This window comes from Schistocerca cancellata, chromosome 11 (assembly GCF_023864275.1).
Source record: "Schistocerca cancellata isolate TAMUIC-IGC-003103 chromosome 11, iqSchCanc2.1, whole genome shotgun sequence".
In the NCBI taxonomy this organism is placed as follows: domain Eukaryota; kingdom Metazoa; phylum Arthropoda; class Insecta; order Orthoptera; family Acrididae; genus Schistocerca; species Schistocerca cancellata.
The window spans coordinates 21,327,757-21,352,638 of NC_064636.1; the positions used below are offsets into that span (position 1 = coordinate 21,327,757).

Here is a 24,882-nt window from a genome sequence, read left to right on the forward strand (position 1 = left end):
TAGTGACGTAGAGCTAGATGTTGCCGTGAAATCTTCATTTGTCACAAACCATTACAAAAGTCAGCTGGTCATTTTACTTTACCTCTAAATATATTTAAAGACAAGAATGGCAGTGATTTCTTGACGCCAGTTTTAATGCAGCAAACTGTTAATTGAAGCCTGTGTTCTTATTTCTTGACAGATGTCATTTCTTTTTCACTTGAGCATCTTTCCTAATATCTCACACGGCAATGCATCTAAGGGTCGAAAGCAGCAGTGAATTTCTTGACAGAAATTATAACTATATACATAAGAATGTGATCTTATTTCAAGCTACCCCACCAATTTCATTTCTCTCGCTCTTGGTGTCTCAGTTTTTTTTTTTTTTTTTTTTTGGTGAATTTAGTTTGGTAGCAGGTAAAAAATATTTGTCAGATGTGTTCACAGGACAGGTAAGAAAGGTAAAAATAGCAAATGACATTTTTTTCTTACAAACAGACATAATTTATTATTATTATTACTTTTATGGCAGTAAAATTATAATGCTTTACTTCACCTTTTCTTCCTCATCCTTCACAAATAAACGCTAAGTATTATCTTAAACTGACAGTCATCATCGAGGCAATGACAGTGTCTTACTACAGTAGTTAATATACAAAAATCTGCACTGGTTTGGGATGCACACTATGGCACAAAAAGTTTAGTAGCACCAAAGGACATAGCAGCAAACATTTAAAAAAATACATAAAAAACAAAACAGAGCAAATCATCTCATATCTCCTCACAGTTCCATATAAACACTCAGTTACAAAATAATAATAATAAGTCACAGAAAAAAACATCTTTCAGTTTCAGTTTTCACTAGAATACAATGGCAGTTTCATTTAACGGCTCCTCCCCCTCAAGAGGAAAGTGCCGCATTTTATACACAGTAATATAAAGTTGTATTCTAGTGGTGTGGGCAGGACAAAGAGGAATAATACGCACAGAGTTAAAAACGAACACTACAAACTCGAGATAAAAGAGTATCGAGACAGTGGCAATAAATTAAAAATAATAATAATAATAATAAAATAGTAGTACAATAGTAGTAGTAGTAGTAATAATAATAACGTGAAGAAACTACTGCTTTCAGTAATGTTAAAACTGAGAAGTAATGCAAAATACTTTTTTTAAAACGACTGGGAAAGTGTTTGCACATTCCTGATATTCTACTGGCATCAAAAAATGCTGCAAGTAACAAATGTGTCATAGCTATAATTTTTGCAATTTTTTTGTAATTGCAAGTTAATCCTGTACAAATTTTCTAGCAGTACTTTTGAGCTAGTAAATGGGTACGTATCAAGAGGAATGCAAAACTGGAAATGTGCAGTATTTTCCCAGCTACGTTTTACGTTACACTTCCTCGTCCGCTAGAAACATATCCTATCTCTTGCACACACACAAATGCACACAGGAGGAAGGGGACAGAAAATTATGTAAGAAAAAAGGAGGAGGAAAATTACATTCCTCTCCCTACTTCCTTTTACATTCCGCCACTTAAGAAGAAAATGAAATCAGAGTAACACAGCCCTACTTTTTACAATAACAGTTATTATCTTAAATGCAGGCAGGCACGGTGCATTTGACACCGCCATACTCAATTGTTATAAACTAGTGGCAGTTTGAACATCGGGGACAGCACGGTAAAAAAAGAAATTGAGATGCACCGTGAATTAACCCCACCGATTAGTGAGAACAATTAAAATAATACACGAACACACAAAGATGTTGCAACTCGCCACTACAACTGTCGTACATTAGAAGCGCTCTGACAGAAATATGACAATTTCCTGATAGTCAAAGGCACCACACTGCACCCACACACTCGTACACATTAGTGAACACAAAAAAGAATCATTGCATTAATCTCCTTCTCAATTTGCCGCAGTTTCTTCACGCTTTCCTCCCCGACTGCCGCCTGCCCTTGCCTCGGCGGTGGCCGGCTGTGAGTCGTCTCTGTCGCCGTCCGAACAGATCGTTGTCAATTTCAGACCCACTGTTGGCAAAAGTTAAAGTGGAGAGAGGCCAGGGAATGAGGAGTGGGGTGGGGTGAGAAAACACGTGAGAAAATTGTAATGAAATATTACCGTACACTAAAATACTGTACAATTAGCTACACCACCTAATTTGTTTGAAAGGTAAATGTTGAGTATATAAATACAGAACACAAGTTGCTACATTCAGACAGATAAACTGATATACTGTGAGGCCATGGTAATGAAACTGGCTATAATTCCACTCTTTAGATTTTTTTTTCTTTTTCTTTTGTATTCCACACATGAAACATGCAGCTCGAATATATGTAATCTTCAAATTCTTACATAAGCTGTATTTCATTGAACTTGGTTAAATTTCAAAAAGATTGTCTGGCAGCCCTAATTTTTCTGATGCCGAAAAGGGACGATTTTACTGAACTAACATGTTGGTTCATGAAATTTCAAATTTGAAAACTTCAACTTTCCAGAAAATTTGTGATGAGCTTTTTAGGTATGCGCCAAAACTTCCGGCCTGTAAACAGGACCATTATTTACACAAATTTATCAGGATAAAATTTGTGCATAGAGAAATTTACTTCACTGCCTAATGTGTGTAAATATTTTTACTTTCTCTGTGCTGTGTGTATCTTTAAACAGGCACTGCACATTGTGCTAGTCAATTGTCACCCATCATTCAATACACAAACATCTATGTCAATTAGGTAGCAGCTAACAGAAGAAGAACACAGTTACTATGTTGAACAAAGTCACCACATTGAATAAAAAGTTCTCAGGTTTCCAACCACGTCAAGTAATTAAAATCACAAGCTTTCAACCACGTACTTGCGGCATCACATGCAGTGACTCGGTGTTCGACACGCCCACTTCGACCACGCGATTGTTGGATCCCGTACCGTGCTTAGCTGCAGGCCATCGTCAATTAATGGTGTTATTGCTGATTTTTACTTCAATGGCTTCTTTAATTACACAATTGCACAAGCCATTTGGGCGAGCCACGGCGGATGTTTTGTCAAATTTGATCAGTGTCCTTTTTCTAAAGCATGTTCAGCTAAAGCGGATACCTTACAAGTTTGTGATTTTCACTCGATCACTAAAGAATATTTATCAATGGAGCACTCGTTTTTAACTATGAACAACTACTTCGCTAGATTTCGATAGGCTATTCAGTGTCTATGTGGGTTACCAACCTATGTTATGAGTTTTATACACTTCAATATAGTGAACCGAGCTGATCGGAATACAGGTGTTTAACTACAAGAAAATGGAATGAAGTGAAAATTAAACTCAACTGTGATATGTATGATCTCTTATAATTTTTTAAATAATGCAATAAACATAAGTAGTATGACCGTGAAGAAAATCTACGAGATTTATGAGGCACCAAATGTGCAGAACTATCAGTGGAAAAATAATTGATCTTCTACCGTGGATGTATAATAAACGGCGTTGCCATGACACCACAAAAAAATGAAGCCAATGCTTGCCATGTTAGTGTGGTCACACATTAGCTTATGGTGGAAGCATTTTCATCAAAATGCTTGCTTGCATTATTTATCAGTGAGCCAGTCATTCTGATTGTAGTGTAAAGTGTACAGAAATCATATTTTATCTGTAAGTGGACTGATTCCACTGATTTTCTTTATATACATGTACCGTAGTTGTGCTGGTGACTTCTACTGCAGTGTATTTATTTCTGTCATTTAACTTTAGATTTCCTGTAAGTCCAACTTGAAAATCTACCTTGTGAATGCTGTGTGAAGGGAAGATTGGAAACCACCCAAACATGGTGACATATGTTCACAGCACGTTTGGTAAGACGACATTTACCGAATATGTTTTCTCACTCTGTATTAAAAAAATGCTGGATTATGAAAGCACCGTTTTCATATCACATGCTTCTCTTCTCAGTAATTGGGAATGTATAATAAAAAGAAAGTTACACTAACAAGGCGAAATGCTCCATATTACTGGATCAAATAGGCACGCACGTAAGACCGGAAAATATCTTCCTAATGCTGTATTACTCACAGTAGCACTGTAACATTTACTATTTAGAACACGACAAAAATTAAGAACGTGCAGCAATTGTCTGCTAATGTTTTGGCTAGCTTCAAAGCAATGTGTAGTTTAAGGCTGCAGCACAGTCTTCCCTTATTATACATCCACATCTTTTACTATATTCCTCTAAACTCAATATCTACTCTGATCAAATGCTCATATACAGGGAAGTACAATGGAAGTTAAATGTATCATCTGTGTGGAAAGAAGTAAGGTACTACATGTAGAGAAATGTTGTCTTCTGCAGATAAACTTCAGTAACTGACACTATTTTTTCCTTTTTTGTTGAGATAAAAAGTAATTAATTTAAAAAAAATCTTTTGCAGATGACTTCAGTAACTGAAACTAATTTTTTGTTGTTGAGATGGTAATTCATTTATTATATAAATTTAAAATCTTGACAATGCCAATTAATCTGGCTCTTGCCAGAACTTTTCTGTGAAGACTTTTTTTAGTAAATCCAAGTTGAGTTTAGACCGCATAAAGCTAGACAACTGTAATTCTCTAGTTTCTTAAAGATAGTGTTTTCAGGGTACAAAAGAAAGTACAAGACAGAATAAATGTGAAATGTGAAGCCAACAACAAATACAACTACAGGAAATAGAAGACATAATTACTAGTTCTGAATGTCACAGTGGTAATTCTTAATATTAAATTTTCAACATGCCATAATCTTCATAAAATTGAAATTGTACTTTAATGTCTTATGTCTACAGATTTTGGTTAGTAAGTTAATTGTTACCTCACAAGTTTTTTTATTCCACAGTGAGAGCACAGGAAGGGAGAGATAAATATTTAATATTTTGCAAAATGTATCAAAAGCTATCAAAACAAATCAAAAAAGTATGTTACAAATGCAAGAACACAGTACATGCATTCTGTTATAAAGAGTTTAAACCAGATCACATTCTCCTGCTGACCGAGGGGTAAAAGTTTTGGACTATTCTGTGCAACGGACGATATAGTGCATCACGTAACTGGTCCAAAAATGTTTGTGCACATAGCATATCTGCGAGATTCCTTAGAACTTTACAAATTTTTGTTATGTTTCCAAACATTTGCGGATCAACTGACACTATTACGAATGGTACGTATTTGACACAAATGTTCTGAATACTCACAGTGTGCTATAAGAAATGATTTTTTTTTCCTTTTTTTCTCTCATAGTACGAAGGATTGTTACATCATACGTAACACACAACAGCTCTTGTATACGATGCGCACAACCGCTGTTTTATTGATCATTCTGCTAGATACGTTGCAGTATAACAAAATTGGTGGAAAACAGTCAGGTGTATATTTTATATTTACGTAAATATTTACAACAGTATGTAATACCAATATTATTGTCATAGATTACTTGATATGTCCCAAACAGTACTACATAACTCGGTCCTTCGGCCAATGTTTTGGTCCTCACTCGAAAAGTATTGCATTTCCACACAGCTCGACAAAGAATTCTTGTCGCCACAACACCACAGGAGCAAACAATTTCACACGTTCATATTAGTTATGAGAGTGCAAATGAGCTAATGAAGCTGAGGTGCCAGATTACACAGTGGGCAAAACACAGATGGTGTTCAAATAAGACTACATACTTATTTCTGCTTTATCTTCTGCAGTATTTTAGAAGAAGAAATTAATGCCGATAAAGATTTTTCTGGAAATAGCATTTCCTCAAAATGGTAAATCTGGCAGAAGAAAGATAACTCACACAGACATTGCGAGAATCATTTGAAAAAATTTACTTAGGACAGCAAGACGTACTGATTCTGTTATTTCAGGTAGAATGGATAAGCGTGCTTAAGAAGAAACAGCACAATTGTTTTCCATTTCTGAAGGCAGAACGTGATGTAGTGTCAGAAAGGTGGTCACACTCCTGCCAATGGTGCAGCCACATGTACTGTCAACTTCAGCTACGTTTTGTACGAGTTAATTAGTTCTGCTGAGCAGAATGAAACAGCAATGAAAGAAAATATATTCATGTATTGGCAAAAGTAGCTGCAATACCTGACTTTACTAAATATGATCAATGATCATCAATGCAATTTTTTTCTCTTAGCAGTTATTTGACCATCCTGTGTACGCTGTGGCTGACGAGATGAGTTGTCATACTCTTTCTGAACGGAGGACAAAATGTGTAACAAACACCGTACGTTTCTGGTGGCAACAGACGAATACGCACCATTTCACACGCCACCTTTGTGCAAAAGTCACCAGAGTGCTACGTGCACTACCCGCGCGTAGGGAAAAATACCGAGAGACGAGAGCGTAGTGTAATACGACTGACAGCTGCAGAGACCTGGCACGCCGCTAGTGCATCCGCAGTGCGGCTACCACTGCAGTGGCGAATGCCGCCACCAGCACGGCCGGCCCGGAGGCGGTCGCGACCCGCGCGGACGACGGGGGGCGAGACCTGGCGGGGTAGTGGTGCACGGACGACGAGGGCGCCAGAGTGCGCAGGTCTGACGCCGTCGGCTCGGGATACGCGTGTGGCTGCCACAGCACCACAGGGTCCTCCGTCTCGAGTTCCTCGAATCTGTGGCGGTGGGTGTCTTCGTGCCGATCGACGATCTCCGTCTCGTCGCCGGTTTCGTAATGGGCGGGGACACTCCCGCCACTGTGCGGACCGTTTACGCTCGTGTCGTCATTTTCCACAGAAATGAGGTCGACCTGTCCACTGTCGCTGTTGTCGCCGTAGAAATTATCGTTCCCTTCGGCGACCCCGGCATTAGATTCCTCGGTGAGAACGAGTGAGGACGGAACCCAGCGACTGCCGGTTCGGTTCAGAGTAATACGTTTGTCCGTTACAGTGAAAAAAAAAAAAAAATGCGGTTTGAAATATTATGACAGTAAATACGTTTGAAAAAAATGTAGCCAGTTACAGGTACAGGAAATTAATATAATTTAAAGGTCGATCCATCACGAATAGTACAATTCAAAACAGCAGTTGCACACAAGATAGACCGTCAATTGACATAACAGGGGCCCATGTAACAGACATTCAAAAAATATTTCAGAGGTTTTAACAAGTCACAGTTCCATGCACAACGTGCATATTACATAAGTATGGACATAGGAAAGAAATGTTTGTATTAAAATAAAGCAGCATTTTATTGTGGACATTTAAAGAGGCATTCCAAATGTGCAGCAAATATAGAATATAAATAGTTTGTGATAAGAGATATTGTGCAAGCAGTTATTAGAGTGTTTTTGTAATTATTGGAGAACAGTTATATTTGAAAAGCGTACAATGTTTGCAAATCAGTTTACAGCAGTAATTGAGCAAGTCAGAAGCCCACATACAGTGTATGTAGTTAGCGAGAGACCCAACGGATGCAAAGAAATGTACAGTATATAATCAGCATTTTAAACACATGCACACAATTGGAATAAAGATATTATTAAATCAGTAGTTATAAAAGTACGGTCAACAGACAAAGAAAACATACAATATACCACACACGCATGCAGAATACGTTACGATTCAGAGATGTGTGCCCGTTTCGCAGCACGGAAAAAGAGAAAAAGAAAATACGTGTTAGTGACTGAAATGATTTCTGGGATACAGCCACAGCTAACAGGTTCGGTGTTGCTGGGCAGTACCCTGTGTTGTGGATGGAAGAGGGGGACCCAAAGTAAACCAGAATGTGGATAAATATAATACCCGTAACAAAGACGATGAATACAGCCATACTGGATGGCAAGACTGGTGCCGAACATCTCGAACAAGTCACACCGTGTAAGTTCTTGGGGGTAATAGTTAGAAATGAACAACATGGGACGATCGTACGAAGTCAGTATTAACGAAGGTAAATGGAGACTTGGAGTTTTTGGGAGGGTTTGGGAAAGTGTAAAGATAATCGCATACAAGACAGTAATGTGACCAATTTGAGAGTATTACCACAACTGGACTTGGCACCTAATAAATGTCAAGCACGGTACAGGTACGTTGTAACACCTTCACCATGTGAAGCCGTGGGGAGAAAGAGCCCATTGGCATTTACAGACATCTGAACAGTCTCTGTGCCAAGGTGAAGTTTACTATGGAGATAGAAAAGTATCAACAGCACCCTTTCTAGGCACGATGAGTACAAGGAACGGTAAGAATTTGGGCCACAGCATGTATAAAAAACCGAGACACACCAGATGATACCCACACGAAAATTCCAAGTCGTCACCCGAGCCAGAAAAGAAGTATAATTAACGTGATCGTAACGTGTGAATGACAAATGTAGGCTACAGCAAGTCAATGCGGGATTCGACACCTGGAATGTGTCCCGAGGAGTAACGGTTACTTTGCCAGTTGTACAAGTTAAATTTTGGGAACAGCCTTTCTGCCATACAAGTCCACAGTACGGACAGATTCAATATTGTGCAAATGCAGTGTAAAGATTATACACAAAATGACCAAACAGATCAAAGTGTGTCCAAGATCTAAGAAGAACAAATGGGACCCACCGATACCAGGAAGATACTCGTACTGTATACTTGTGGAAAAGTCTACGTCGGTATAACCGGACAATCCGTCAGTACGAGGATCACCGAACACAGTGCTATTGTCGGAGCAATCGGTCACGCCAGAGTACACACTACTCGAAACCGACCGCGGAATTAAAATCAATAATAAGCAGGTCCTCACTGTAGAGAAAACAGCTACCGTGTCGATTTGTCCAGGGAAACCATTGAAATTCACTAGTGTGGCAATAGCTTTAGCAAGAAAGAAGAAAGCTTCCGTGCAAACAGATCTCGGATTGTCGTGCTGCAGCAAATGGCCATTTCAGGTAACAAGGGAGAACCACAGTGTTCACGATCGGGTAAAGGCCCTGATATGTAGGAGCGACAGGGACATACTTCTGGCTGTGGTCCGTACTAGTAAAAATAAGAAAAATACGAAATAAATGTCGGCCGACAGTCCCGAGATGAAAGCCGATAGGCATAACACGTCAACAACTGACAACAAAAAAGAATTCAGATATGCACTGCTAGGACTATAACAGGTTTGTATACTTTACACGAAAGTGTAACGGACATTAGGGGAACTTAAATGGGAACCTTCAGGAAAAAGGTGATCTCGATCTCCCGAAACCTGTCGGGTAAATTTAGTAAACTGATAATTGAGAAACATTATGTGACAGCTACACTGCCACCGTCATATATCTTGTGGAGGGACTACGAGAAGAAGATGAGATACATTGAGGCACTTTTTTCCTCACTTATTATGTGTATGGGATTGGACAGAAACCTACCTACATTGGTAAGAAGTGCCCCCTACCATCTGCTGAACTGTGGCTTGTAGAGTATGTGGACATGTAAATATAAGGTCGCTTCATCGACGGGTAGCAACATTGTAGTGGGCGCATAGTCAGTTGGTGCCTTTTATGGAGAGTGTTCTGCTTTTGTGTGTCAATGTTTACTCATCACATGAAACTGTGTTATCATGTTGAGTACTGTTTGGGAGGCATATAACAAAACACTGATACCTATGGTGCTGCAAAAATGGAAGCAATGTGACTTTGTAGAAGTTTGTTACCAGTCAGGTAAAATGTAAAGAGACAGTAGTAATGCTTAAAGCAACATACGAAGAAGAATATGTTGGGACAAATGAACATTTGACGCCTGCCGTAGCTCGAATACAGATACCTTGCTTTTTACTAGCAGTGACCTTAACTACGATGGCCATTCGTATGACGGTGTCTGGTGAGCAGAGTAGTGACTGCAGAGTGATTTCAGCATATCCGTGTTGCCTGGCTCTGTGCAAGTCTGGCAGTGTGGCAGAAATGATATACCATAAATGGAATTATCTACCCTACTAAATGGCACCAGTTAATCAACATTTCCTGATTGAAAGAACCACTATGATGCACATGTTTTTGTAGATGTTTAATGCATTAGGAAAAAAATGGAGGCAATAAAAGATGTGACTTGGCAAGACCTTCAGGACCAGAAAAATCACAGTATGCATGTTTATAGACAAGTGCTCTGAAAGGCTTCATCTTGGATAAAATAATAAACAAATATTTACTTCATAACAAATTCTGGTTTCATTTTGGTCCCTTCTCGTACAAATGAAAGTGTCGTGCAAAAAATATGATACAATTTAATTGAAAATGTTCAGTCTCATTTTAACAATACTCATACACTCTCAAAATATGTGTTCCTTGATGATCAGACTGCATTTCAGCAACCATAACTAAAATCAGATCCAAATCACGGTACGAAGGCAACAGGAATACTGTTGCTGACTCTTTAAAATTATCTCCTAGCATCCAGAAAGACCACAGCCTTTTCAGAGCCATGTGCCTGTTCATAGAACTGTATCATCAACCTGATTCTAGTAAAATATGGAAGTGCTGATCGGTTCTGGACTTTCAGAAAATGGGATAAAATCACAGAAACTACAGGAAGCATCACATCGAGATTTACTTTTTAAACAAATATTACGATTTCCTCTGTGCAACATTCTACTGGTAAATGTGTTTTAGGAAAAGAAATCAGCATTTCAAATGCTTTACCATTTATAAAGCTACCACCACCCCCCAACTATTAGTTACCATTCATTTAAGTCTTTCTAGGCTTCTTTGCCTATGCACACCTAAGCACTGTGACTTAATGCAGTTTCAGAAAGTTATTCCAATTAATATTTAATAATTTAAAAAATGTTACACAACTGGACACGAGTACTTATTGAAGGAGTTGTCTGAAAATGGTCAATCTGCTACGCGATGGCAGTCTTTCTGATCGGGTGCCGGTATCAACTCTTATAGAGCAAAAAGGATTTGGACTGTGACTGTAACTGGTCCATTGTTTTTGATTAGGAAAGTGTACAATGACTTTCAAGTTGACTTCAATTTTAATGTTGTTCTTATAATCAAACATTCATCACTACTGAATGTCATACAAATGAATATCAAACACAAAGGCACTGTACAAGACTCAATACAAGAATAATTGGGTTGTCAAACAGTCTAGCAGTTCCAGTTTTGTGTGTATGTTTATAACCTCTAAGTGTTATATCAATTTAGTTCCCTTATTTTCTAAATGTTTAAGCTCGTGCATTTGATGGCAGCATAATCCCAGAACATGCTACAGGAAAATCCAGCCTCTCCACTACCCCAGAGTCAAGTGACAGTAGTACAAAAACAGTGGCCACTTTTCCAGATACTCACGAGTCACAGGATCGGACGTTCCTGCCGCCAATGGCCAGCTCCCGCAGGTAGAGCGGCGCCGTGTCCTCGTCAATGTAGATGGCGTGCACGCAGCCCGTCAGTCCGGACAGGTAGCGGCCGTCCGTCATCAGCGACGGGTTGGGGAGGCCGCCTGCAAAATGAGGAACCTTTAGCACTTGCCTACTGCCTATGGAAGTAGCTAGCAAGCTAAAAACACTCAGCAGTCAGAAATTGCACTGTAAGTGTGGTGCAGCTGGCACAAAAGAATTCATGACTGGAGAATATTTTATTGGCAGAAATTACAATTATGGAAATAAATGATGATGTAATTGTCAAAAAAAGGTAATCTCTCCTTTCAAAATATCTCTATATTGTTGACTTATTGGCTAAAATGCTGGTAAAGTACAAAATAATGTTCAAAACTTGAGATTCCGTGACTGTTGTGCTAGAAACACTGCACTGATGAAGAAATCTAGTGCACACAAAGAACAGAACAACTGAGAGCAACAACTGTGATGATTGTAAGCTTATGGTAATCTTAAGATACGTAATTACCACACTGAAATAACAATAATAATAAAAATAATACGATTGGAATATGTCTCATGTCAAACATACCTGTCATTTCTTTTGGAAAAAGAACAGTTTTTTAATGCTTACACTTTATAAAGGAATGAATTTACTTCACAAAATCTGATGTGAGGTAGTGTGACTACTACTGCGTGCCAATCTTTGAATTCCTAAATATAGGAGGCAATCAAATGAAAATGAGACAGATAGAAAAAAGTAAGCAAATTGTTTCTATTTCAACAGTAACTGCTGCAACTGTTAATATGTTAATCCTACTGTGAGACAACACAGTCAATTTATTCAGGGAAATGTGTTTGCCACTGCCTACTGTAACAACCACAGGCTATTTCATTACTATAAACTAAATCATTCGATATGGGATCCCTTGTACACGAATTGTCAGATAACACTTTCGGTCGGATTCTTGCGATCTTCAATGATTTGCTCAGAAACCACACTTTACTTTTGTCCTGGTTTGCTATTTTAGTACTCATTTCATAAATTATAAAAACACTTTAGTCTGATGTACATAAAAAATAAGCTGACTCCAAAAAGCTGGTCATCCTGATATTTATTATGATAAATTTAAAGCAAAATAAACAGAATGACGTTGCATAAAATAAAAATATGCTATAATATAACAAACTATTACATGAAATCTGAATTTCTTCGATGTTGTCAAAAACACAGAGAATATTTATTCAACTGAAAATACTCAGATACGTATCTTTGACTTGCAGAACCTTTGGAGCTGTTATTTGTGCCTTTAATGCATGTGGTTAGTCAGAACTTGGTTTGGAAAAGAAACTATTAACTGCTCCAAAGTTATTGGTTACTATCGGAAGACTGCGAGGTTGATAGCCAATTTATATGGAATTGTATTTGAAAGTGATGCCAAATATTACTGGTGTTGAAACAAAAAACCAACGATAAGTCGGTGATATTAAAATGGCATTAGTGTTCTCAGTCATTACAAGATGAAGACTCGGACTGTCTAATTTCAGATATTGAAGAAATGAGTCAGCCTGGGACAACTGTAGCCATCCTAAAATATAAGTACAGTGGAACTTCGATTTTACTTTCTCCGATTCGTGATTCTACGCCGTAAATTCGTAGCCCCTGGGAAAAACCCATAACATCAATGCTAAAAAATTCCCCGATTTTATGTTTCTTCCTAGTAAGGTTCACCTCAATTCTACATTCTTACTTGACGTCTTGTTTTACTTCATCCCATTTCCTTCCTATTGACATCTGATGTGACTGAATATATCATAAATGGCACAAAAGACACACAATCACACTGTAGGTGGTGGCAGAGTTAAGGGAATATTTTAGGGCATTGCAAAGAGGGGAGACGAGAGTGAAAATGCGAGGAAACCTACGATCGGTGTTGCCGACACAACTTGCAAAGTTTAGCTTCATCGCACAATTATGATACAACTACTGCTAGGTTGCAGCAGCAACAGGAAAACACGACAGTCGACACGAAGTGTTTGGACCGAGCCAGTACGCAACCACGGGGCCCAGCTGACACCTTTTCTTTTGCTACTTATATCTCAGTCTCGTCTTTTTGCACGTATTTCGGACGAACTGTACTCGGTAACAATATCGATTGTAAACCTTTTAAATTCAAACACTGTGTCTCAAAGAGTATGCTCAGTCAGAATCGAGGAAATGTCTGCCATTTCCAGCTAGTGTGCACTAATTGACTTATGACTCGTTATGTCGCCCAACAGCCAGTGCAGCCACCCACAACACTAATCCACTTTGTTTAGCACACTACGTAACAAGTTTATAAACCTTAGCCTACAAAATATTCGAAATTTCTAAACTACTGGATTTTAAAGTACAAACAGGCACAGAAGCTATAAATCAAAGTCGGTGCGGGAACTTCATTCTCCTCCTCCTAGGTACAAATTTTACCAACTTCATAATGTCAACTGACATAACCAAATCACAAAATCACAAATCCGTAGCAAACGAAAGAAATTTCAAAATTTTACACCGTATAATAGATCTATTACTTTTGCTAATGATGTAGGCGGTAACTGAGCCATTTCCCAACACACTACTGCCACGAATTATACCTTAAAACACACAGTTTTGAGGGTTCTTTCATTTTACCTTCACCTAAAAAATTGCACAAATTTATAGCCTACATGACGAAATTGTGGTGTCACCGCCAGACACCACACTTGCTAGGTGGTAGCCCTTAAATCGGCTGCGGTCCGTAGTATACGTCGGACCCGCGTGTCACCACTGTCAGTGATTGCAGACTCATTTGCCGAGACGATAGTTAGCATAGCCTTCAGCTACGTCATTTGCTATGACCTAGCAAGGCGCCATTACCAGTTACTATTGATACTGTGAATCATGTACCGTCAAGAGCGACGTTCACCATTAATGGATTAAAGTTAAGTATTCCACCAGCTATGTCCGTTTTTTTCTAAATTGTAATTTCCTTATCTCCAGATGTACTGTCCGAATTTTATCGTTTACAGAATCAGCAGACGCAGGCCTTACTGGATGCCCTTGGACAGCTTGTCCAGGGTCAATGTGCGATGCAAAACGATGTGGCAGCCGCCGCTCCACCGCTAACGCAGCCACAACACGCAATTGCACCAACTTTCCGTCCTTTTGATGCTGCACTGGAAAGCTGGACGGAGTGGTCACGCCAATTTGGATTCCATCTCGCCACCTACAGAATTCAAGGTAACGAGCGGCAGCCGTTTTTGTTGTCTTCGGTCGGCGTACAAACGTACCGTGTGATAGTCAAATTATTTCCCCGACACGACGTAGCAACTCTGTCCTACGACGAAATTTTGTCTGCATTAGATGCATATTTCAAAAAATCAGTCAATGTAGTTGCGAAAAGGTATACCTTCTTTCGTACAAAACGTACGGCAGGACAGACTAATCGGCAGTGGGTTGCAACCTTGCAAGGCCTTACTAGGGATTGTGCTTTTGAGTGTCAATGTGGACTCCCTTATTCAGATACTATGGTACGTGATGCAATTGCACAGAACATTTCTGATGTACGTATAAGGGAACAGATTTTGAAACAAGTGATGGACATATTGAATTGGCAGGACACACTTGACTTTGCTCAGGAATCATTTGAAACTTCGCCACCCGTGTGTCAGGTTAACCGGCCCACCGGGCGAGCTGCACGGAACAGTAAACAGCCCTCACGCCCGGCCTCGCCGCTGCCGCCAGGCTCTCAGCCACGTGTACCGCGCCGGCAAGCAAATGCAGTGCTAAAATCATGCCTGTGGTGTGCTACTAGACATTCGCGTGAGAATTGCCTGTCACGCCAAGCTATTTGCTTTTACTGTAATAAAAAAGGACATGTTCAAAGTGTTTGCCAGAAAAAGCTCAGATCGGAAACTCAAAATCACTCCAGGCCCTTTGCTTTGCGTCGGAATCGGAATCGAACCAAGGATACTCAGGCTCGCGAAACTTCACCCATGGAAATTCATATAGTTCATGCCACTCCGCCCAGTGCCACACTAACAGTGACTGTGTTCGTCCCACAAATAGTGTGCGTCGACATCGCCGGAACTGCCGTCAAGTCGCAAGTGATTTTGTACCAGTGTCAGTTCACGTTGCACGAGACAGTCGCTCTTGTCGTCAGCGGGGCAATAACCTTTTTGTGGACTTGGACATTGACGGCAAAGTGATACCATTCCAGCTCGATACCGGGGCTGCAGTTTCACTGATCAATCAAGACACTTACAAACTGCTGGGCACACCTCCGTTGCATGCCGCAACTGTTAAGTTAACTAGCTATTCAGGTCAAGGGATCCCTGTGTTAGGACAGTGCAGCCTTCTTGCAACATACAAGGGACAAACAAAATTTGTGTCATTTTACGTCCTTCGTTCTTCTTCTGCAGTGAACTTGTTTGGTTTCGATTTATTTCAGTCGTTTAACTTGTCTATAGTAAATCAGGTCCTATCAGTGAGCCAGACTGTGCCTTCCGACAGTGTTTCTCGTCTATGTGAAGAATATGCAGACATTTTTGCACCGGACCTCGGTTGCGCTAAGAACTATAAAGCACATTTAGAACTGAAAGTAAATGCGCAACCGAAATTTTTCAGAGTGCGCAATGTTCCCCAGGCATTGCGTGATGAGGTCGCAAAAACATTACATGATTTGGAATCACAAGGTGTAATTGAACGTGTGCAGGCTTCTCTCTGGGCATCACCCTAAGTAATTTCGCCAAAACCTTCCGGGAAATTGAGACTTTGTGTGAACTTCAAGGCAACAGTGAATCCACAATTAGTGACTGCAACTTTTCCTTTACCCCGCCCGGAAGATCTTTTTGACAAACTGTGCCCGGGTAAATATTTTTCGAAGTTGGACCTAGCGGATGCGTACTTGCAAATACCGGTGGACGAAGAATCCCAGCGCGTTTTGGTGGTTAACACGCATCTTGGTTTGTATCGATTCAAACGGCTGCCATTCGGGTGTGCATCCGCCCCTGCATTGTTTCAGCAATATCTACAAACTGTTTGTGCGTCGGTCCCTACTGCAGCAAACTATCTGTACGATATTGTGATCTCCGGAAAGACGGAAGAAGAACATTTAGCCAATCTCAGCACATAATTTCAGGTCTTGCGACAAAATGGTCTTCGCTTGCGGAAGGACAAATGTGTGTTTTTTGCTCGTGACTTGCCGTACCTGGGACATGTACTCAATGCCCAAGGCATACATCCCAGTCCGGAGCACCTCCGTGCCATACAAGACTTGCCTTCGCCGCAGAATTTGAAGCAGCTACAGAGTCTGCTGGGAAAACTAAATTACTCCCATAAATATGTGCGCCACGCCTCTTCCATTTCAGCTCCGCTTCATCGCTTACACCGTAAAGGTGTTCCGTTCGTCTTGACGACGGCATGCGAACGCGCCTTTTGCCAGTTGAAATCAGCGTTGCTTTTCAATACTTGCCTTACGCTATTCGATCCCCAGAAGCCCCTTTTGTTGATGGTGGATGCATCGGATTTCAGGATCAGTGCTGTGCTTGCGCACAAAGATGGTTCGCACGATCACCCTATTGCCTTTGCGTCCAAATTGCTCTCGTCTGCGCAAATACATTATTCACAGATTGAGAAAGAAGCATTGGCTCTCGTATTTGGTGTTACAAAGTTTCATGATTTATTGTATGGTCATCACTTTACCATCATCACAGACCACAAACCTTTGACATCGCTTTTTCATCCGACCAAGCCTGTACCTCCACGTACAGCGCAGAAATTCATTCGCTGGTCTATTTTCCTCTCGCAGCACCGCTACGAGATCTTGTATCGGTCCACTGCTAAGCACGGCAACGCCGATGCATTGTCCCGTTTGCCTGTTGCTGAGGATAGAGCATTCGATTCCTCCGAACTTGCTTGCATGTTCATTGATTCGGAAACTGATGACGTGGTCGAATCGTTTCTGATTGATTTTCGTCGTGTAGCTACAGCCACAGCTGCCGACCCTGTCCTTGCTACCATTCTGCGTTTCGCTGCTACGCAGTGGCCCTTGTCAAAGTCACGGATCGGGGATCCCTTGGTTCGCCGATTTTTTGCTCACCAGGAGAGACTTTTTGTACGACGTGGTGTTTTGCTGTTGCATTCTGATAATGATCAGTCCAGGGTCGTGGTCCCACGTTCGTTACAGTCCTCTGTCTTACAGCTTCTCCACCAAGGACATTGGTATAGTGAGAACGAAACAACTTGCTCCTCAGCACTGTACTTGGGTCGGAATCGATGCCGCGATTACGAATATGTGCTCTTCTTGCATGGTGTGTGCCGAACAACCAGCACCACCGCGGACATTTGCATGGCCAAAAGCCACTTCCCCTTGGCAACGCTTACACATCGATTTTGCTGGTCCACTCTGGAATGCTCGATGGTTGGTTGTGGTAGATTCAATCAGTAATTTTCCTTTTGTTGTCCGGATGTCTTCCACGATGTCATCTGCCACCATCCAAGCATTATCTGCTATCTTTTGCATTGAAGGTCTTCCACAGACTATTGTTTCCAACAATGGCCCACAATTCATGTCCGCAGAATTTCAGTCATTCTGCAAGGCCAATGGTATTCAACATCTGCCGTCCGCGCTGTTTTTGCCACAGTCAAACGGTGCCGCTGAACGATTGGTCAGGACTTTCAAGTCACAGATGTTGAAGTTGAAAGAGTCGTATTCTCGGGAGGACGCATTATTGTTCTTTTTGTCCTCGTATCGCTCTCAGCCCCGAGATGGTCGCTCGCCGGCTGAGTTGCTCCACGGTTGCCCTGATCGAACCTTGATGTCTTTGCTACATCCGCCGCATCAGGTTCCTGTGCAGCGGCAGATACCTGCTTTTGCCCCAGGCGACGTTGTCTACTACCGCTACTACCGGCACTACAGAGGTTCATGGCGTTGGCTTGAAGGGCGCATTATTCGCTGCCTCGGATGCGCTATGTATCTGGCTTTGGGGGCCTCTGGTGAGGTGCGCCGGCATCTCAACCAGCTGCGCCTCTGTCGTCGCACGGGATCTGCCGCTCGCCATCTGCTTTCAGCGACGGTGCTGTCCGGTCAGCACCCTGGGGACCCATCTACTGGCTCGCCTCAGCCCGAGGTGTTACCAACGCTGCCTTCCGTTTTGCCCCATGGTGACACGCCGCTGCTGCCTGTTCTCCCGCAGTGGACGCTTCGCTGCAACTGCCGGGCGCCTCCCTGCGTCACGCGCCGCCGATCGCTTCCCGTGACCAGTTGCCCTCCGACATGGAACTCTTTCCCGCTCCGGACCATGTGTCGTCTTCGCCCGTCAGGTGCCCCGGCCTGATGGAGGTCGACCCTTCGGCCCCTCCTGTCTCTCTACGGGCGCATACACCGCATGTTGGCGTGCACCCTGGAGCAGGTTTTCAGGGGTTTCCTAGCTCCCCGCAGTCCGAATGGCAGGGTGCGGGTGGCACAGCCTCACCTGTTGTTAGGCTCCCAACTCGTCACATACGTCAACATGGGGTCCTCCCCACGGCGGGCGAAAGCCTTATGCCACAACCGTACACCGATTTGCGGGGGAGGAATGTGGTGTCACCGCCAGACACCACACTTGCTAGGTGGTAGCCTTTAAATCGGCCGCGGTCCGTAGTATACGTCGGACCCGTGTGTTGCCACTATCAGTGATTGCAGACCGAGCGCCGCCATACGGCAGGTCTAGAGAGACTTCCTAGCACTCGCCCCAGTTGGACAGCCGACATTGCTAGCGATGGTTCACTGACAAAATACGCTCTCATTTGTCGAGACGGTAGTTAGCATAGCCTTCAGCTACGTCATTTGCTACGACCTAGCAAGGCGCCATTACCAGTTACTACTGATACTGTGAATCATGTACCGTCAAGAGCGACGTTCACCATTAATGGATTAAAGTTAAGTATTCCACCAGCTACGTCCGTTTTTTCTAAATTCTAATTTCCTTGTCCTGTTCCAGACCTCACGCCAGCCTGCGTGAGCTAAAACGCGTGCCTTTCGGCTTCCTCTAGTAACACGGTGTTGGCTCTCCTGCCAACCACAACAGAAATAAACCAAAAACTGTGAAATACAATGAAAACTGCTGAATTACAACATCTCAGATGTCATTTTTTCACCTGCAGCTAATACCTGTATAGTATGGTGACGTCAAAACGCAGTGGTTTCTAGCATACAGAGTGATAAACTGCCAGCTTACTTGGTGACTTGTTCCAAAGTACGGCTGATGTAATTGGTGTATAGCAAATGGAGTGACTGCAGCTTCCACTTAGGTTTAATTTATATAGTTATCCTCTTATGACCTCACTACTACACATCAATTTCACATATAGTGGTTTTGCTCAAAGCCTGTTGACAGAATGTGGAACGAATTGTGCCTCTACTGGCTGCAGCCAACACAGGCTACTCCATTTGCTATGTTGGGCAGCACAATTAACAGGGTGTGTTCGCTGAACAATTGTGCGATGGCTTGTTTGTGTTTTTTCAGTCCTCAATGGCAGACACAGTGTTAAACAGATTGCTGGGACAGAGACACTGAAGTCATAGTAGCCTTAACTCTATTTCATATTCGTTGGTATAAATAAGTACCACCCGTGAACGAAAACTTGTGTGTGTGTGTGTGTGTACTTTCATGAAACCTGCTGTAATTACACTACAGCAAACTGGCAATACTGCAAAATGCTCCACTTTGACGACTCAACACAATAAACAAAGAAAAGATTACAAGAGTACATCTGATGTCATTGCGCTCGCACCACCTCAGTATCTGCACTGCTACTGGCTACAGAAAGGAAACAGACACCACCACATGTTAGATTCTGACACCTTTCACAGTACTTGACTGTTTCTGGTTTAATTTAGCATTTTCGCTTTTTTCTGAGTGAGCACAATTGAAAGATCTCTCAAGAAACACGTGTTCTGTCATATAATCTGTGGTAGTAGCATGTCACAAAATAGCTCGTTTTCCATGTACCCAAGCACCAATTTCAATTTTTCGACGAGTTTTTATTTCCTGCTACACATATGTGATTTTTTAATAACTGATGAATTTCATTACCATAATATACAGACTGGAGAAAAATTGTGTCATGAAATTTTAACCCCTAATAGCTGATGCAGTAGGAACCAAAATTGCTAATGTTGTGTAAGTTGACAACGCACGATTTTTAAACCATGGAAACTTGTCGCCATGCGCTCCGATTAGCTGTGGGATTGCCCTGTTGCCAGATGCTCTGGACAATGCATGACCACGAACGCTTTGCCTGCCAGATATCTTGTTGCTCTTCAAACGAATACTGTGCCACCAGGCTTACTGTATGACTAAATCGCAGGTGATGTATGTACGTGCGTGCGTACGTACGTATGTACATACGTACGTGTGTGTTTGTGTGTGTGTGTGTGTGTGTGTGTGTGCGCATGCACCGAAACAAAGCTTACATATGAATGCCTCTGACGTGAGGTGGAGACAAACCTATTCGACACATGTGTGTCACATTCAGGCAGTGACGAGGTGAGGGAAGTTTATATGTGTGAACCGACAACCATAGTGCTGCTGTCAACTGACAAACGGCAACAGGGCAATCCCACGGCCCCTCGGAGTGTGTGGCGCCAAGTTTCCATAGTTTAAAAATAGCGCTTTGTCGACCTACACAATATTAATAATTTTGATTCCTACTGGCATCAGCTATCCAGGGTTAAAATTTCGTGACACAATTTTCCTCCGCCCTGTATTGTATAACCACTGTATTGTACATTCAATTTCCTTCATGTATACAAATGGTATACAATATTCTGGAGAGGATTACAATTTTTAATCAAATATGCCAATTACGTACATTTTTGCTCATATTTTCTTGGTTTTAACATTTTCCTCGATTTTGTGTTTTTTTAAGCCTGGATCCCATGAAAATGTAAAATAGGTGTTTCCCTGTACTACCAAACATATAACAACCACACATTATTATTATTATTCACATTGCAAAATAGTGATAATTCACTAAGATGTGCATTGCGATTTTGTTCAATTATTATTTCGCCATCCACTGTGTGTGCATGTTGGATCCATGATTGCACCAAGTTGTGCACAGATTCATCAACGCAAAATTATGGACACACCTTCACGTCTCCAAAAATATGGAAGTCACATTTGAAGAGATCGGGACTGTATAGATGGCGGGCCTACATATTGCCAAGGTTGTTTCAACTATGCTACAGAAGTTTCCCTGGGAAGACCTTATACATTCTACATACAGTCCCGAACTCTCCCCATGCAATTTCCATATTTTTAGAGCCCTGGTGGAAAAAGTGTGGAGTTTGGGGAGAGTACATGTTGCTGTTTCCTCCCATTCCAGTCACATACAGACATGCCTTTGAATGCAATGTAATTAGTCTGATTAATCTTCACAGTCATTATGGGAATCAATACATAGTGTTCTGAAGTATATCTCTATAATCCTCACATAATACTCATTCTTTAAACTTACTATATGGGCTTTCTTGGTATAGTTTTTGTCTACTTAAAGTGTCTGCTAGTTCAGTGTTTTTCACACTCTCCTGTTGTTCAAACAAGCCAGTGACCATTCGCGCTGCCTTTCTTTGTATACATGGTAGCTCAATTTGATACTGGTTACACACACTTGAGCAATATTCTAAGATGGGATGCACGAGTATTCTGCACACAGTCTCCTTTGTAGATTGATTGCATTTCCCTTGTATTCTACCAACGGACCACAATCTGCCACTTGCCTTGTCGTGACTCAGCCCATGTGATCATTCCATTCATATTCCCACAAACTGTTACATCCAGTTGAGTGATTCCAATTGCGACTCATTGATATTGTAATCACTGGTTTATGTATTTTGTGAAGTGCTTAGTTTACGTTTCGGGACCTTTAAACCATGTTGCCAATCTTCACACTTTCACAACAGTTTTGCACTGCTATGTCACGATGGATTCGAGTCTGCATCTAAAAGGACGTTGCACCATGTACTGTCATTGCTTAGGAGCACTGTGAAAACTCCCTGTGTGAAATAGACGATTTTATTATGTGCAAATGTTTGTATTTTTGATTTGGTGATGTGTACACGCTGAAAATCAACATATAAGCATGCCACAGAGCTGTGCCATGAATTTCAAAACAAAGGGGATTCAAAATTTTTGTTGTTGTGTGTACATAATATAGATAACAGCATTGTATGCAAAAAATCTGAGGTTAGTGTTTATAGTGTCTGCCATTTATCAATATGGCGTATGAACAGCAAGTGCCCTACACACTTCCCTGTTGCACGTCTGAAGTTACTTCTACATCTGCCAATGAGTCTCCATCCAAGAGAACATACTGCATCCTACCTAACAAAAACTCTCCAATTCAGTCACAAATTTAACTCGATACACCATATGATCGTACTTTTCTATGCTGGCACAGAGTCCAATGTTTTTCTACAGTAAAGAAATACTACTTTTACTTGACCGCTGTCATCCACAGCTTTCTGGGTGTCAAGTGTGAAAAAGTGCAAGTTAGGTTTCACACAACTGATGTGTACAGAATCCATGCTGCTTGTCATGGAGTGGTAGCAAAAGATTACTACGGTTTATTCTTTGAACTGTTATTGTGGTACCGTTCTTGAGATGCCCAAGTACCAAGATGCTCACTCCTTGTATGGTTAACCAGTGAGATAAATACACACATAAAAAAAAGTTTTGCATCACCTAGGTTCCGAGAGTTCCAGAACCTTTACAGAAAATTGGAATAGAGATCAACAGAAACATCAATTCCGCGCTTTTTATTGCTCATGAAAACCACACATTGCACGTTGTAGCAGCATACAGTGAGACCTTCAGAGGTGGTGGGCCAGATTGCTGACAGTAGCACGTCCTCTTGCATTGGTGCATGCCTTTATTCGTCATGACATACTGCATGTTTGATGGGTCACTTCATCCATAAACAGCCCTTTTCAATCTATCCCCGGCATGATCGATAGGGTTCATGTCTGGAGAACATGCCGGCCACTCTAGTCGAGCGATGTCATTATCCTGAAGGAAGTCATTCACAAGATGTGCACGATGGGGGCACAAGTTGTCATCCACGAAGATGAATGCCTCACCAATATGCTGCCGATATGGCTGTGCAATCGGTCGGAGGATGGCATTTACGTATCTTACAGCCGTTACGGCACCTTACATGACCACGAGTGGTGTATGTCGGTTCAACATAATGCCACCCCACAACAGCAGGGAACCTCAACCTTGCTGCACTCGCTGGACAGTGTGTCTAAAGTGTTCAGCCTGACCGGGTTGCCTCCAAACACGTCTCCGACAGTTGTCTGGTTGAAGGCAAACAGGACACTTCTCGGTGAAAAGAACATGATGCTTGTCCTGAGCGGCCCATTCGGCATGTTGTTGGACCCATCTGTACCACGCTGCACGGTGTCGTGGTTGCAAAGATGGACCTCGCCACAGATGTCGGGAGTGAAGTTGCACATCGTGCAGCCTACTGCGCACAGTTTGAGTCGTAACATGACGTCCTGTGGCTGCACGAAAAGCATTACTCAACATGGTAGTGTTGCTGTCAGGGTGGCTCTGAGCCATAATCTGTAGGTAGCAGTCATCCATTGCAGTAGTAGCCCCTAGGTGGCCTGAGCGAGGCATGCCATCGACGGTTCCTGTCTCTGTGTATCTCCTCCGTGTCCGAACAACATCGCTTCGGTTCACTCCGAGACGCCTGGGCACTTCCTTTGTTGAGAGCCCTTCCTGGCACAAAGTAACAATTTGGATGTGATCGAACTGGGTATTGACTGTCTAGGCACAGACACACAACATGACCTGTATACCTCCTTCATGGTAGAATGACTGGAACTGATCGGCTGTCGGACCTCTTCTGTCTAATAGGCGCTGCTCACGCATGGTTGTTTACATCTTTGGGTGGGTTTAATGGCTTCTCTGAACAGTCAAAGGGACTGTGTCTGTGATACAATATCCACAGTCAATGTCTACCTTCAGGAGTTCTGGGAACCCAGGTGATGCAAAACTTATTTTGATGTGTGTACAATCACCTCCTTGTGCTGACTCTGACCAGCTCTACAGGATAGAGCAGCTGAGTTTGAATGATTTCTCTGAGGTATTTAGATTTTTTAACTTTGTCAAGTTTTCCAAAATCTGTGTTCAATGATTTGGAGGCACCTACGATATACGTCATTCATTCTATTTAGGATGTCGAAACTGGCAGGCCTGCTTTCTCTGATATTCTGTGAAGGAGGTTTATCTGGCTGACAGCTGATTCTGTACCTTTGGCCTGCAAGGTTATCCGCAAAGGTCTCCTACAATTCTGTATCTCAATCGGTAAAAACAGAACACTTTTAGTATCTCTTCGTTGTCCGTCTGTCTGTCCATCTTTGAAGACCCCTCCATCTCAACAACAGGATGAGGTATCAAATTGAATTTTATGTCATTTACGTCACATAGTTTGATGCTTGCAAACTCACTCATCAAAACCTATAGGTTAACTATTTATATACGTATTTAGTTTAACAATGAAAATAATCAATTTTTAACAATATAATAGGATAGTACATATTT

General features: G+C 41.7%; 1 protein-coding gene across 1 annotated transcript in view; it reads right to left on the reverse strand.

Moving 5' to 3' along the window:
- Positions 1-459: 459 nt before the first annotated feature.
- The window catches only part of LOC126108671 (basement membrane-specific heparan sulfate proteoglycan core protein), a 761,963-nt gene continuing 737,540 nt past the window's right edge, over positions 460-24,882 (reverse strand). The window contains exons 79-81 of the mRNA XM_049913980.1: positions 11,246-11,396; positions 6,379-6,849; positions 460-2,017 (exon numbers count right to left, since the gene is read on the reverse strand). Of these exons, the coding sequence (XP_049769937.1) occupies positions 6,390-6,849; positions 11,246-11,396 (611 nt within the window). The 3' untranslated portion in view covers positions 460-2,017; positions 6,379-6,389. The remainder of the gene's footprint in view (positions 2,018-6,378; positions 6,850-11,245; positions 11,397-24,882) is intronic.